Source organism: Cynoglossus semilaevis, chromosome 12, assembly GCF_000523025.1.
Source record: "Cynoglossus semilaevis isolate Cse_v1.0 chromosome 12, Cse_v1.0, whole genome shotgun sequence".
Lineage (NCBI taxonomy): Eukaryota > Metazoa > Chordata > Actinopteri > Pleuronectiformes > Cynoglossidae > Cynoglossus > Cynoglossus semilaevis.
This window is the reverse complement of record NC_024318.1, coordinates 16403852-16417581: the sequence shown is the minus strand read 5'-3', so window position 1 is coordinate 16417581 and position 13730 is coordinate 16403852. Positions and strand designations below refer to the sequence as shown.

Below are 13730 nucleotides of genomic sequence, written 5' to 3'. Positions count from 1 at the left end.
AACAAGTTATAAGTCACTATCACTCATGCGCAACTAAAACCGTTACCCATTTTTTTGCTTTCCTAATTGGGATTTCTGCATTCCTCAGCCTTCCTAACTATTGGTCACTCCTAATATATTGTCACGCTTTAATGTCCGTGGCTCATTGGGTGTGATTTCAGAGAGCTTTTGACTCAGTTGGACATAACTCCCTTCAGATCAGCACTAAGACAACTTGACTTGGTCGTCGTTTTTATAGCTAAGATCCTGGTGTTAAAGAGTGAGACTGAGAATGAAGAAGTTCAGATGACAGTCTGTATACATTTGTTTGGTAGTATAAATCGACTCCATTGATTCTGCTGGGTTCATGTTGTCTTAATAAAGATTCGATTTTCCTTCAACTTTCAAAGCGTTTCCTCTCGCAGTCCAAAAACACTAGTAGGTTGATCGAACATCCCAAATTGACCACAGGTATAAAGGTGAGAGTGATTGGTTCTTTGTCGCTGAATACCTTTCCTAGAAGCTCATGGAGACCCAGGACTTGGGCGGCAAAGACTCCGGTACCAATAAAGATACTTGGCACTAGACCGAGGAAGCCGCGCAGGTTCTTAGGAGCTATCTCACCCAAATACATTGGTACAACACTTAGAGAGATGCCTGCGTGGGGAAGGAAAAAAAAAAGCCTTATTACTCATTACGTTTTACCAGTGTGAGAAGAGGCCTGTACAGCGTGACTACCTGAGTGGATTCCTGTGATGAAGCGGCCAATGATGACCGTCTCAGGAAAAACCCACAACCTGCTGAAACCCATGAGTGAGCCGGCAATAAACACCAGCACTGTCGAGTTCACCACCGTGCCCTTCCTACACAAACACACACACACACAACGATTGAAAATACATTTCAAATACATTTAGATAACATGATGTCACAAACCCAAGGGTAAAGACATCTTCCAAAGACCTTCGACACAGGGTCTGGTTGACTTGATTTTTAATTATTATTCTTATCAGCCAAATGTATTACAGAAAGCATTCATTACTAAAACAATTATCATGGCATTTTCATAAACCTTTATGTGTTGCTTCTTCATAATATCAAGATGATTAAGATTACATTAAGGTTAGGATGAGGTTTTTTTTGTTATAATCAGTCACTATGATTATTATACAGAGATCTTTATTAGTATGATACTTGTTGTTCTTCATTGCATGTCAAAAAAAAAAAAAAATCCCAAATTTTATATATAAATATTTTGGAGTTTCTGTGTAATTTCAAGAATTATTCGTTAGAGTCTAGGAGTTCTAGAGAATTTTAATGGTATTTTCCTTTTGCATTGTTCATTTTATATTATTATTGTTATTATCATCTTTTTTGCATGTCATTTACAACAAGCTCATTTGTGTTTATTTTCAGGGGTAGTTGATGGGAGGTGGCCCAGTAAACAAACAGAATGCAAAATGACAACATTCACTGAAGCGAAACTCATTTCTCACCTGCCGAAGCGAGTAACGAGCATACCCACTATGAGTGACCCCAGCAGACCTCCGATCGCAAAGACAGACACGGTGAGGGAGTACATGAGGGTCAAGGTCTCCTCGGTCAGCCAGGTTCCATTACGACTCAGCACGGTTTTGTTGTAGAACTCCTTGATGTACTGGCAGTATAAAGAGAGTGAGAAGAGAGAATGGAAACAGAGGACAATTTCAAGGGCAGATTAGCACGGCAGGCCAGTTGTTATCATTGGACAGACCTAGCTACATCACATCAAAGACTGGCCTAACCGAACATACAGTGATATCCTCAACGACCTGTCTGTTATTTGCTAGCATGTAAAAATTTGGCTATACAAACATAAACACTGTCAAATGAAGTCTTAATGTTCACCTGTGCTAGGGTTTAGCATAAGGCTTAAGGCATTTTGACAAGCAAAGTACGGAGGAATGTTCCACTCCAGTATTTTATTTATCGCCCCCTACTGGGGGGGTTGTTTCAATAAATCATCAATAAGGACTTTTTTCAAGTTTGACTAATTTGACCACAAAACAGATTCGTTTGCACTTTCACAAGTGGAGACCTGCAAGTTGGACAGTTTTATTTAGGTTTCTTCTCTCTTGTTTACATATTTTAGTAATATAGCTGTTTACATTTACAGCTATTCCACTGTCTTCCTGATAAACATATAAAAATGCAAATGCAAACGTAGCCAAAGCGGTGTCAGAAACATATCAAGCTGGAGTTTTGGAGTGTTACAAATAATTTAAAAAAAAAAAGGAGTTTTGGAGTATTACAAATGATTAAAAAAAACCAAGATTTATGATTTAGGATATCTCTGTTCCTTCTGGTGATGCTGTACTATCGTGTTGTTACTGCATCAATGACAAAAAGGGTACTTTGACTTGACGACTGAAGTAAAATTTGTATTGTATAACTTTTACTTTGGAATAACATTTGTACTCGAGTACAAATGTCCACCTCTGGCAACAACTATACATCGTTTGTAGAAGTCTGTTTTTTTTTAAAGATTAGAAAACGACTCATTTAATCAATGGTAAACATATTCACATGTATGTATCTTTTAATGTAATTGTGATTTTGTTTCAGGTACTAACTCGAGACATGCAAAAAGGCATGTGTTCATCATCAGTGTTCATGTACTCAGCCAGGAACCTGAATGCATGTGACAGATTAAAGCAATTTCTTGGTAAGAGAAAGCCATTTTAATCTGGAATTCACAAAAAAAAAAAAAAAAGAAAAAGAAAAAAAAAAGAGGGTTATGTTCTGCACAGTAAAATGTTCCCACTGAGTACTGACACCAATCAAACAGACAGAGTAAACTTAAAACTCTGTCTATTTGCTTTAACCAAAATAAAGTTTGATCACTTTTTGACTGTTTTTTTCTTCTTTATTTGTACATTTGTATTCTCGCGTGCTGTGTATTCACATGACGGGCAGTGTAATATAAATATGAATAACCAAGAAATATAATCAGGAAATAAGAAATCAACTGGCAGATGCTCCATGGAACCCAATCAGCGACATTAGCCTAGACCTCTTCCATATACCTTTAGTACTATAATAATTATAATAACAATAGTTATCAAAATTCATCTTAGAAATAAATATTTTTTTTTGCCATTAATGGCCCGTGTGTGTGTGTGTGTGCATCTCACCACAGCAGGAGAGTTTACGACTGCTAGATTGTATCCATAAAGCATAGAGCTCCCAAAGGAGGTGAGGAATGCTACTGCCAACAGGGAGCTGGTCAGGTGCTGCAGACAGTGAGGAGGAAAATGGGTGAATTCATGTTAATAGTAATAATAATAAACTTTATAATACACAAGAACACAGTCCATGTAAGCAGACAACAAAAGAGTAATTACGGTAGTTTTATCCGAAAAATAGTTACATCAAGGTTAGTCATAGTTAGCCATTACTTCTCCCAAAAAGTAACTAGTAATTAACGAATTAGTAATTCAATATCTACACTATTAAAGTAACATGTTACCAGGGAAGTATGTAAGTTTAAATGTCTTTTTTTTTCTCAGTGGGTTTAACAAGCCAAAACTGCGTAGACAGGTACATACAGGGGGTTTTTAAAAAAAAGCTTTGCACCTCAACGAACCACAATTGGTCAGTTTTCTTCGTAACACAAATAAAGTTTAACTAAACGTACTGCTTTTAACTCTCTGTACATACTGTAATGTTCAAGTCTTTTCTTAAAAATAAAGGTAAACAGTTTAACTATGAGGTGCTTTCACCTCTACAGTGTCAATTAAATAAAACAAACCCAAACCTGGCCCGCCATCGTCGTCAACAGTGTCGTCGAATGTTTTCATCCACCAGCTTCGTGGTAGCGCGTACAACTTAATTAAAGCAATTGAATTGAAGTAGTTTAAAAGCCACCTTTCCATCCAGAATCGCCTTTTCAACTGCTTGCTTCTGCTAGTTTGGGTGTCTGAACGCTTGTGTGATTTGCCGCCATTGATTGGCTTACCATAAAAGGTCACTCTAACCTAGCCAATCATCATCAACTATGGGGTTGCCTGGTCTCTCCCTCCTCCGGCACAAATAATAATAATTAAAAAAAAAAAATTAAAATAAGAAGCTCCTGTGGCTGAGGCGTGGCGGTCGCGGAAATGGCGTTATTCCCTTCACTGTTTATTACCTATAACAAATATTTTTAACAATTTTCTATTTATTTTACTGCCCTAATATTTTGCTAAAATAACAGTATAATATGGTACAATTTTTAAATATTGGTAAAAACGTAAACACACGGAAATATAATCCGTAATGTGTTGCACTTAATGAATCACAGAAATACATAAATATAAGAAATCCTAATGATTTAAATAAGGCAAGTAATCCGCAATATGTTGCACTTAATGAATCACTTGAAAAGAAATACATAAATTATGAGAAATCCTAATGATTTAAATAAGGCAAAAATATGAAATCTTTAATAAAATAGGTTTAAAAAATAAATAATATACCTTCAAATATGAACTTCAAAATTCAAAACAAGTAATAATAAAAAAAAAACATGACTGACAATAGTAAGTAACTAAAGTCCCGAGTTATTTAGACCAAAATGTATTTGCTTTTTGCGAGATCCTGAAAGAGCCTTCAAGTATTTGACAGTTTAACAAATTACATTTTATAAATTCCGACGAGTAACTCAATCAAAGAACATGGAAGTCTGGCTCTTTTATAATGGACTAACGCGGAGAATGTCTGCGCGGTTTTTCTGATACACGTTTTTTTTTTTTTTGTTTCTATTAGTTTATCATGAGTCACGCGGCGTTTGAACAAGAGGTGCTTCAAGAGATTCGTCATGTGCAGATATCACAATCANNNAACATGCCACCTGCTGAGCCCACACGCCCCAAACCTTGGCCTTGACTCGTGAGGTAGCGAGGTAGTGTTCAGGTGGTGTTTTTAGTGTTGCATTAGGGTCGTCGCACCACTTCGCAATTCCTCACAGTTAATCTTACCATGACATATCACAAACAAGTAAGCAATCTTGGAGCTTTCTTGGATCACTACAAAGCACTGCTAAGGTTGTTCCCAACTTGTTTGAGCTTCCCCACCTAGTGTAAATATACACAGTGTATGTATATATATATGTTGATTTTGATTTTGAATAGGAGCCATTCATTTTTCACTGTTTAATTTGAGGAAATTGGAGATAAACTAGGATTCAAGCTTGGTGAGACTTTTGTCAAAGTGTGTAAGAATTCAGGTTCGCTGGAAAGCGAGCTGGGTGTCATCTGCATAGCAATGAAAATAAATGTTATACATGCAGAAGCCAATGGGAGGTAGAATGGGATGAAATGCAGGGGCCCCAGGAATGATCCTTGGGGAACATTTATAGGTAACAACGTAGCAGAATAAACAGAGTGGCTAAACCGGTTTGGAGGGGGCAAAAAGCGTAATGGAATTGTCTAAAAAATTTGAAAAATTAACAGAAGACAAGAAATCGAAACCAAAATGTGTTCCAGTTATTTTTTTCATTTTTATCATGGGGTCGTGAACAAATGTTGTGCAACTAAAAATCAATCTTATTTCTCAAGGTTGCACTGCAGTCTGACGTGTGAAACAGAATATTTAAAAAAAAAATCACGTTCCAGATCTTCACTTATTTTAGATGTTTAATAACATTAATTTCATATATTTAATATAATGTTTTTATTTTATAATTTCCTTTTACTTTGAGCTTTAGGTTTCCTCTCAACGCCATCGTCTGCTTTACTCTTGAACTCCAAACGTTAAGCAAACTGTTTTGTTTTTTTCTGTTGTTGACCTAAAGCACAAGGATTACTCTGCATATTACATCAGCACAGCATTACAGGAAAAAAAAAACAAGGCTTTAAATGTGAGATTTTTTGAAAATAAAGTGATATCAAATAAGACAATTTTCTCTCAACATTACACACTTTGTTGGAGCAAAAATATTCATTAACAATTTACAATTAACAATTTGTATCACATGTTTTCCATCATAGCCAGCTCTGGTTTCGTGTTATACTTTAATTATCTCAAAAAAGTTAACTCTTCATGGTTTGGTGTCACGTTACGGTCAAGACCTTATTTAAAAAAAAAAAAATCAACAGTCAACAGATTTTAAGATGTTGAACTGTATTAAACGCCTACAACTTTTACACAACACACAACCGGTCAATTCCATCAAATTCATTAAACAACAACCAATAGTATACGAAACCGCCAATGACAAATAATAATTCGCAAGTTTGCATTCTCGTAGCTGCTGGCTCTGTTTGCAGTAAGCTAACAACGGCACCTACTCACCGCAGTAATCTTCCCAGGAGAGGAAATTAAAACTTCTTCAGCCATTTAGTAAATCTCTCCTCGAGCTGTAAATGGTGAACTTTCTCGTCTCACTACACCGCTCAGGATGTCATGGTTGCTGTAGCAATAGACCTGGTAGCTTGGGTTAAACTCTTCTAGTGTGGTGTGCCAGGCTGCAGTGTCCAGGATCCCAATAAGAAGCCCGCACACTGTCATCACATGACAGAGAGCAACGTGACGGGCCAAGAGAAAAGCCTGCTGGAAGCAATTAGCTTTAACTGAATTTACAAAGGAAGAGGCAGAGAAGCACGGAACAAAGGTACTACAGTTGTACACACATACGTATACACATAAACGGTCAGATGGTCGGTTGAGTGATAGTCTTTGAATGACAGACCGGAACCAAGGAAAGATGACAAAAGTTCAAGGAAGCCATGGTACGCGGGCCAGCCGCAAAAGTACGCCGAATTTTCTGAAAGAAATTTTTCTGGGATGTTTCATAAAAAACGGTCAGATCTGTTGTGAAAGACCGCCTCTTGGAGGCGCCAAGCACGTGGTTCTTCCCGGGATTCAAACCCAGCACCTCCAGCGTGTAAGGCAGCTGCACTACGGCACCACCAAAACAAAAAGGCACTGCTGGGATTCGAACCCAGGATCTCCTGTTTACTAGACAGGCACTTTAACCAACTAAGCCACAGCGCCTACTGCTGTTGACGACCAAAGGAACCGGTTAGCAAAACAAACAAGGAAGACACATCTGCAGAGGAACTGGTACAGGGGGGGGGAATACCGAGGAGGGCAGACGGAGACAATCAAATAACTGTACGACACAGTAGCACAGCTAATTCGCGAGACAGAAGGACAGGAGCACAGTGAGGGATTAGCTACAACAAATAAGTAAGAAAGTAAACCAGGGACAATTGATGAGGAGTCACAACTTACCTAGCAAGATTGGACGTGACAAGTCATCCAAAAGATGGAGGTAGTGCGGAAATCAAAGCATCATGAGTCTCTATAAAGATACTGGTGTTAGTGCGGCAAACAAAAATGTGAAAAGAGCAAGGTAATCCCTTTTTTAGTTACAGGAGTAATCCTATTAAACATCCCCGAAACTATTTAGGGAAATGATTCCCCCAGAAACATCAAAGAAACAGTTGTAGCTTGAGGCGTAGCGTAGGCATATGAGGTCTCTAAAAATCACATGTGCTCATTGTGGACCATTAGGTTTGAAGTAGAGTTTTTGTAAGACATCATCACCTGCCTGGACTTTCACATTTTTCTTTATCCTATGACTTTTCTCCGCATGAATAGTTGGCTTTGTTTGGACGGATTAGCCTCATGGCAAAAATATTTTCTCCTAATGACTTCCAGTGTAGCCCTACTGATCCAGTTTTTTTTTTTTTTTCTCTGTAGTACAGATCAAGCTGAGTAAAAACGTATAAATCAGGCGTGGGGAAACTTTTTGGTTTTTTCGCGGGCCACAATTGGCCCGGTCAGGAGCAGATAGATGGAGCGTTCGTGCGAACTTAGATAAATGACATGTAAAGGCAAAAATGCTAAAATGCTTTTATCATTTTCTACGCCCTCTATTGGGGAAACATGGGTATTGCAGTATAGTATAATGATAATATAAAGAAATTATATATAGTACAATGATAATATAAACAAATTATATCATTTGGAAAGGTTTGGCGGGCCGGATTAAAAAGCTGAACGGGCCACATCCGGCCCCCGAGCCATAGTTTACCCATGCCTGGTTTAGACACAGTATAAGGCTGCATCTCATTTTGAAGAGTAACTTTAGAGATGGTGATAAAAGTATTTAAAAAGATTAAGAAGAGTGATTTGAAGGGTTTCCTAAAGGGATATCCGATAATATTATCAATAATTACGTATTATTATTACAATTATTACGTAATAATAATTACGTAATATCTGTAAGAATCATTATCAATTTTTTCAGTAATAATGAAAAAAAACGATAACTCAAAAGCCTGGGTTTTGCCATATGACGTGTGCCCTAAAAATAGTTTTGGGGAAAAAACAGCTGCAAATGAAGGTGAAAGTCACTAGATGGCAGCATTGCAGCTCATTTATTAGTTTGTTTGTTTGTTGTTTTTGCGAAGTCTCATTCTTGTTTTGCAGCTGTGGCACTTTAAGGTTGCTTTTGAACCACCTCAGCACGTGTGATTCAGCATTCAATTTATCAAGCTGTAGGTCACTCTGTCCCACCAGCCTATCTTTGCTAAGACATATCTGTTATGTTACTTTTTATGTGAATTTTTTTTTTTGAGTCCCATACACTTAAGCAGTGTTTCCCAACCTTTTCTGAGCAACATCAATATAATAATCTTCTAGTTTAAATTAACTCTCCATTCACTAAAATCTCAGCCTGTTTAGTTGAAGTCAATGCTGATATACTCACAGGAATTGAATAAAAGACACTCAACAGCTCTGCTTCCCTTTTTTAGTTTTCATATCCATCTGCTGCCACCTAGTGGAAGAGTATTAAATTATTCATCCTGTCACACATTGAAGAACAAAGACAAAGTATTTGCAATAAATAAATAATAATGTTCAGACCAATCAAGTGACTGTTCAATGACTGTCTTATGACGGTACATCGTGAACTATTTTGATGTCAATAATGTAACCGTGTTATTACATTAATTGTGGAATGGAATGGAATGGAAAAGGAAACTTTTTTTTTTAATGACGCCGCCTTGAATCATATCTGTTTGTCTCTAATCTGAAAAGAAGCTTTTGTGGAAAAGATACTTTCTGTAACTTCCTGCCTTTTTTCCCCAGACTGTTTTGAACATACAGTATGTGCCCAAAATGAAGGACACACCAACTCCCATGTAAATATATAAACTATTAGTACTTGATCACTGAAAAGAATTGTATAACAGCTGAACACAAAATATTTTTTTTTTTTGTTTGATTTAATTTACAAAAATGTATTTAAAATCTTGAAAAATGCTATAGTAAAACTCCCTTTACCTGTGATCTGCCATGGACCAGTAAGACAATATCTTCACGTTTCTAGGTTTAAAAAAAAAAACAAAACAAAATAATTACTTCAACATGGACTTGTTGCAAGAATCCATAAATACACAACTAAAAATACTCACTCTATTTCCGGACTATAAGTCGCTCCGGAGTGTAAAAATACTCACTCTATTTCCGGAGTATAAGTGGGACCAGCCAGTTAGAACGCCCTCTAGTGGCTGTCTGTGTGAAATGAACAAAAATGTAAATTTTCAGTGTTACAGGAGTAGCAGATACTGGTATACAAGCACACAAGCACAACAATCAGTGTGAGAATAACAATCATGTGAAATGATATATTTGAATATATATGTCGCACCTGAGGTCAGGTCGCAAACCCAGCCAAAGGAAGGCAACGGAAAAAAAGGTGCGACTTACAGTCCGGAAAATACGATACATCTGTTATATCTGCAAACAATGACCGTAACATTGACTAAAATATAGTGTGATATAGAATATATTTGACCATCACAATCATGTTATTTCATGTGTTAAACGGCAGCTTTATACAACAAGAAATATGTCAATTAGCATCTTTATTTGAGAAATTTGTACATCAGACGATTATGTACTTTGAAGGATACAAAACTGAATTACGGATAATCAAATACCAGTAATTCACAGTGGAATTTGGCTGATTTGTTTTTAAAAAAAAAAAAAAAAAAAAAAAAAAAAAAGGAACAGATCAGATGACAATGATTTTCTTTATTCTAAGCATTTTTGTTGTCGGTGATCTAATGGTTACAGGCTGCACTGGAATCAAAAGCATAACATGGCTCAGATCGTATGGAAAGAGAATGATTATATACAGTACCACTTTAAATCACATCCCTGTCAAAATGTTTGAGCAATTTGTCAACATAATCACTTTATAAACTTTCTAGCAGATACAAAAAAAAAAAAAAAAAAATCCACATTTTAAATGAACTGAAAATGTGTCACCTTTTAAGGTAAAGTTAAATGAGCTCATGCTTTAGGTTTTCCCTCATTTCTGCACGAACAAATGCAGATAAAAATAACCGACTCTTTCGCTGATTTTTTTTTTCTCTTTTGTCCTGAGTCAATAAGGTCTTTGTCAACACATCATATCATTACGGACAAAATAAAAAAAAACAATCCAAAAATATTTGAAGGCTGCATAGAAAACTGAATTTTTATACAGAGTGGAATGTGGAATTTAAAAAAAAAATCCCAACATCGGTCAAAACAGTAGCTAAATGAGTTTATTTACAAGTTACCTGTTATATTTCTGTTCAAATCCCTTAACAAAGGAGCCCGTGAATCCAGGGCCAAGACTAAACCCATCTCACCCCGACACTGCAGCACAATCAAATCTGAAAATCATTGCTGTGCACAAATGAACGACTGGTGACGATTGAGTCGTGTCCTGTCTCAACTCTCACAGAACAGAAGGATTTGTGTTCGCCCTCTATCAAGAACGCAGTCCTTGCTCATCGTTATCCCGTATCTTCAGTATCACAGTAGTATCAGATACTAAGCTCAGCTTATTTGTATTAGGCATTAGTGTTCCATTACTGCAACAGAGTCAAAAAAAATAGCTTACTTACATTAGAAAAAAAAAAAACCTTTGGATAAAATTCAAGGTATGAAGCTGAAAATAATGGTTAGGTTGTTTTTCTGTATTAGGATTGAAACAGAGTTTGCTAAAAAAAAAAAAAAAAGTATGATCCTTAAAGTCCACAGAATATACTTTTCCAACAAAGACTTCCCTTAAAATGGCAAATTTTAGTTCAAACCGAAGGTTTCTAAACCACTGGATATGTACTGGGTTGCAGAGAATAAAAAAAAAAAAAAACTAAAGTATTATTTGCAGTTTATCAGTGCTAAAGATGTTTTATTAAAAAAAAAAAAAAACAAAAAAAAGAAGACAAAATTCTTTCCCAACTAAAGACACCTTTTAACACATTAAGACACTTTTTCGGAGAGCTTTGGTTAAAAAGACGAAGAGGACTACAGTCGGGAAAGACAGAACAAGCCTTTGACTTTCAAAACAAAACAAAGTTGCATTTTACAGCTGAACGTCTCACTTGCAGAACTCTCTCTGCAGAACATGCTACACTTACAGTAACGGCGAGTGTTACTTTGATGCACTTTTAACTGTTTTTGATATCAGTCGGATTGTTTATATTGTTTGCGGAGAACATTCTTGGCCCGTGACCACGATTTCCTAAGTGTGGAAAAAAACCAGTCCGCGGCATGTTGCAGATCGGTGGAAGAATCCGTCTGGTGCTACACAGACACAACAGTTACAAGTATGGATGGCTAGGGATTTGAGGGTCGATACTCAGACTTTGAACCGCCTTGTCCGACACCCATCGCCTATCACCTCAGCAAGGAGAAAAGCAGATACTCCAAGTTGCAGTATCAAAAAAACGTCGTATCGAGCCATCCCTAGTTGTAACCATATCGGAACACCTCTGTTTCTTATGTGACCCTACATGATAATGGTAAAGATAACCTTTTCATATTTATTGCTTACAGTAATATTGTCTTTGGCATTACATTGGCTGACAAAATTGTCGTGTCGTCTCACGTTAAATTCCCAGGTCGATGAATCAAACCTGGTGACTTTGATACCACTGCTGTATGTAAACAGACTTTTCCCTCCAATATATATATATATATAAAAAAAAAGGGGATATGCTTCTGATATTATTAGTCCTGCTTCATATACATCTTGCTGAAAACAATAGCACAAGAGAGAGACACAGTTAAATCCCAGTTACTAAAGGAAAAACTTAGTCTGGTATCCTTCTAATCGACTGCTCCGGACGGTTACTAAGTCGAGCGGTACATGAAGTGGGTCTAGCACAGATTATTTTTTTTCGTCCTATATACAAGCAAGTATATATACTGGTTACGGTAAGTCGAGCGGTACATGAAGTGGGACTAGCACAGATTTAGTCGTATTAGGCTATTTATTGGTTGACATAACGTTTTTTTTTTCCGTCCTATATACAAGCAAGTATATATACACAATTTGACTCTTGACCCCGTTATGGATTACCTGGGCCTACAAGGCGGACAGAGAAGTTCTACGCAGGACATTTTAGTCAAACTAACACTGACACTTTAGCTACTTTAGGAGAGGTTTTTTTTTTTTTTAAAAAAAAAAGAAGACTGAGTGTGAAAGTAATTATAATATCAATACTAACAATTTTAAGGCAAAAAGATTCCGAGTAAGAAAGGTGCTTCCGATTTTCTCCGAGCTTGTCACCAGGCCAGTCAAACCTGCACATGTGCTACAAGACCACAGCCCCGAGCACCGAGGGTCAAATTTTTGCATCAGTTTATGAAACATTAAAGGTAAATATTTTCACTGGCTCCAACAGTCCCAGCGCTAGAGAGATCATATTCCATGCCGTGTTGCGCAACACCAGGCTCCTCCGTTTCTTCTTCTCTTTGTAAAATGCTGCGCTGATCCCACGGTTCCTGACCGTCGCATACCTCAATTCCGGAATCGCCCGTAAATCGCCGGTACCTGCCTGGCGTGGAGTCCTTGTTTGGGTTGTTACCATTGTGGAGATGTGCGTTTGTGGCCTCTGGAGTATTCTGGAGGGCCGCGTCCTCGATCCTGCTGATAGGCACAGCTAAGTTGGGACGCAGAGGCAAGTCTTCTGAAGGTTCTGTTGGTTGAGGTTCTGTCTGGACGGGGGTGTACGGGGGAGGAGGCGTGGTCGGTCGGTTCTCAACTTCTTCGTAGGGTGGCAGCAGATACGCAGGTAAGAATCCTGGAGGAAAACATTTGAAATGTGCCTGTGAGTGTTTGACCTACTGAAGTACTATTTGGATGCAAGAGAGCAAACAACATCTCAGGAGAATTAAAAAGATTCAGAGGAGATTTTAGGTGTAAAAATGAGGGAAATTCATCTATAAAAATAAATGCTCACAGCTAGAATTTTCGAGGTCAATGTTTGCTGAATCATCTTTCTTTTAACAAAGTTTCTCCCAACAGGAAATGTAAGCTTACACTCCCAGAGTTACAGTAGTCAACATCACTGTCACATTAGTAAGTTCTCTAAAAAAAAAAAAAAAAAAAAAGGAACGTCATAAATCTAACTTCTCATACACATACACAACAAAGTGACCCGAAAACACAGGAGCAGTCGACGCTTAAGAAGTTTCCCTCTCGCGTAAAAATACTACATTTGATGGTTTACAAGCTTTGATTTGATTTTAGTATCACAAGATACTACAAATAATAGTACGATTTTTTTTTAACTCACATGACTACAAAAGGTATTTCAAAAATACTTCGTTTTTTTTCCAGCTCGCAGTAAATTTATATCGTAGACTGTAGAGGTCACTGTTGTCTAAAACCGTGACCTCTGATCTTTTGTGTCATAATCGGGGCTCTACATACACAC

General features: G+C 37.2%; 2 protein-coding genes, 1 long non-coding RNA gene and 1 other non-coding gene across 5 annotated transcripts in view; all 4 read right to left on the bottom strand.

The window, feature by feature from the left end:
• The window catches only part of slc2a15a (solute carrier family 2 member 15a), an 8096-nt gene extending 3821 nt beyond the window's left edge, over positions 1-4275 (bottom strand). Inside the window, exons 1-5 of the mRNA XM_025061003.1 lie at positions 3776-4275; positions 3153-3251; positions 1476-1636; positions 718-842; positions 459-636 (exon numbers count right to left, since the gene is read on the bottom strand). Coding sequence (XP_024916771.1) covers positions 459-636; positions 718-842; positions 1476-1636; positions 3153-3251; positions 3776-3787 — 575 coding nt within the window. The 5' untranslated portion in view covers positions 3788-4275. The remainder of the gene's footprint in view (positions 1-458; positions 637-717; positions 843-1475; positions 1637-3152; positions 3252-3775) is intronic.
• Positions 4276-4879: 604 nt separating this feature from the next.
• On the bottom strand, positions 4880-9489 carry LOC112487859 (uncharacterized). Its single transcript, XR_003051349.1, has 4 exons — positions 9471-9489; positions 9295-9336; positions 8717-8785; positions 4880-7303 (listed from the first exon to the last, which is right to left on the bottom strand). It is a non-coding gene; the product is annotated as an uncharacterized LOC112487859 (long non-coding RNA).
• On the bottom strand, positions 6920-6993 carry trnat-agu (transfer RNA threonine (anticodon AGU)). Its single transcript has one exon. It is a non-coding gene; the product is annotated as a tRNA-Thr (tRNA).
• Positions 9490-12267: 2778 nt separating the features above from the next.
• wbp1la (WW domain binding protein 1-like a) overlaps positions 12268-13730 on the bottom strand; it is a 4283-nt gene continuing 2820 nt past the window's right edge. For both annotated transcript variants that reach the window (XM_025060998.1, XM_008322523.3), the window contains exon 4: positions 12268-13094. In XM_025060998.1, the coding sequence (XP_024916766.1) occupies positions 12664-13094 (431 nt within the window). In that variant the 3' untranslated portion in view covers positions 12268-12663. The remainder of the gene's footprint in view (positions 13095-13730) is intronic.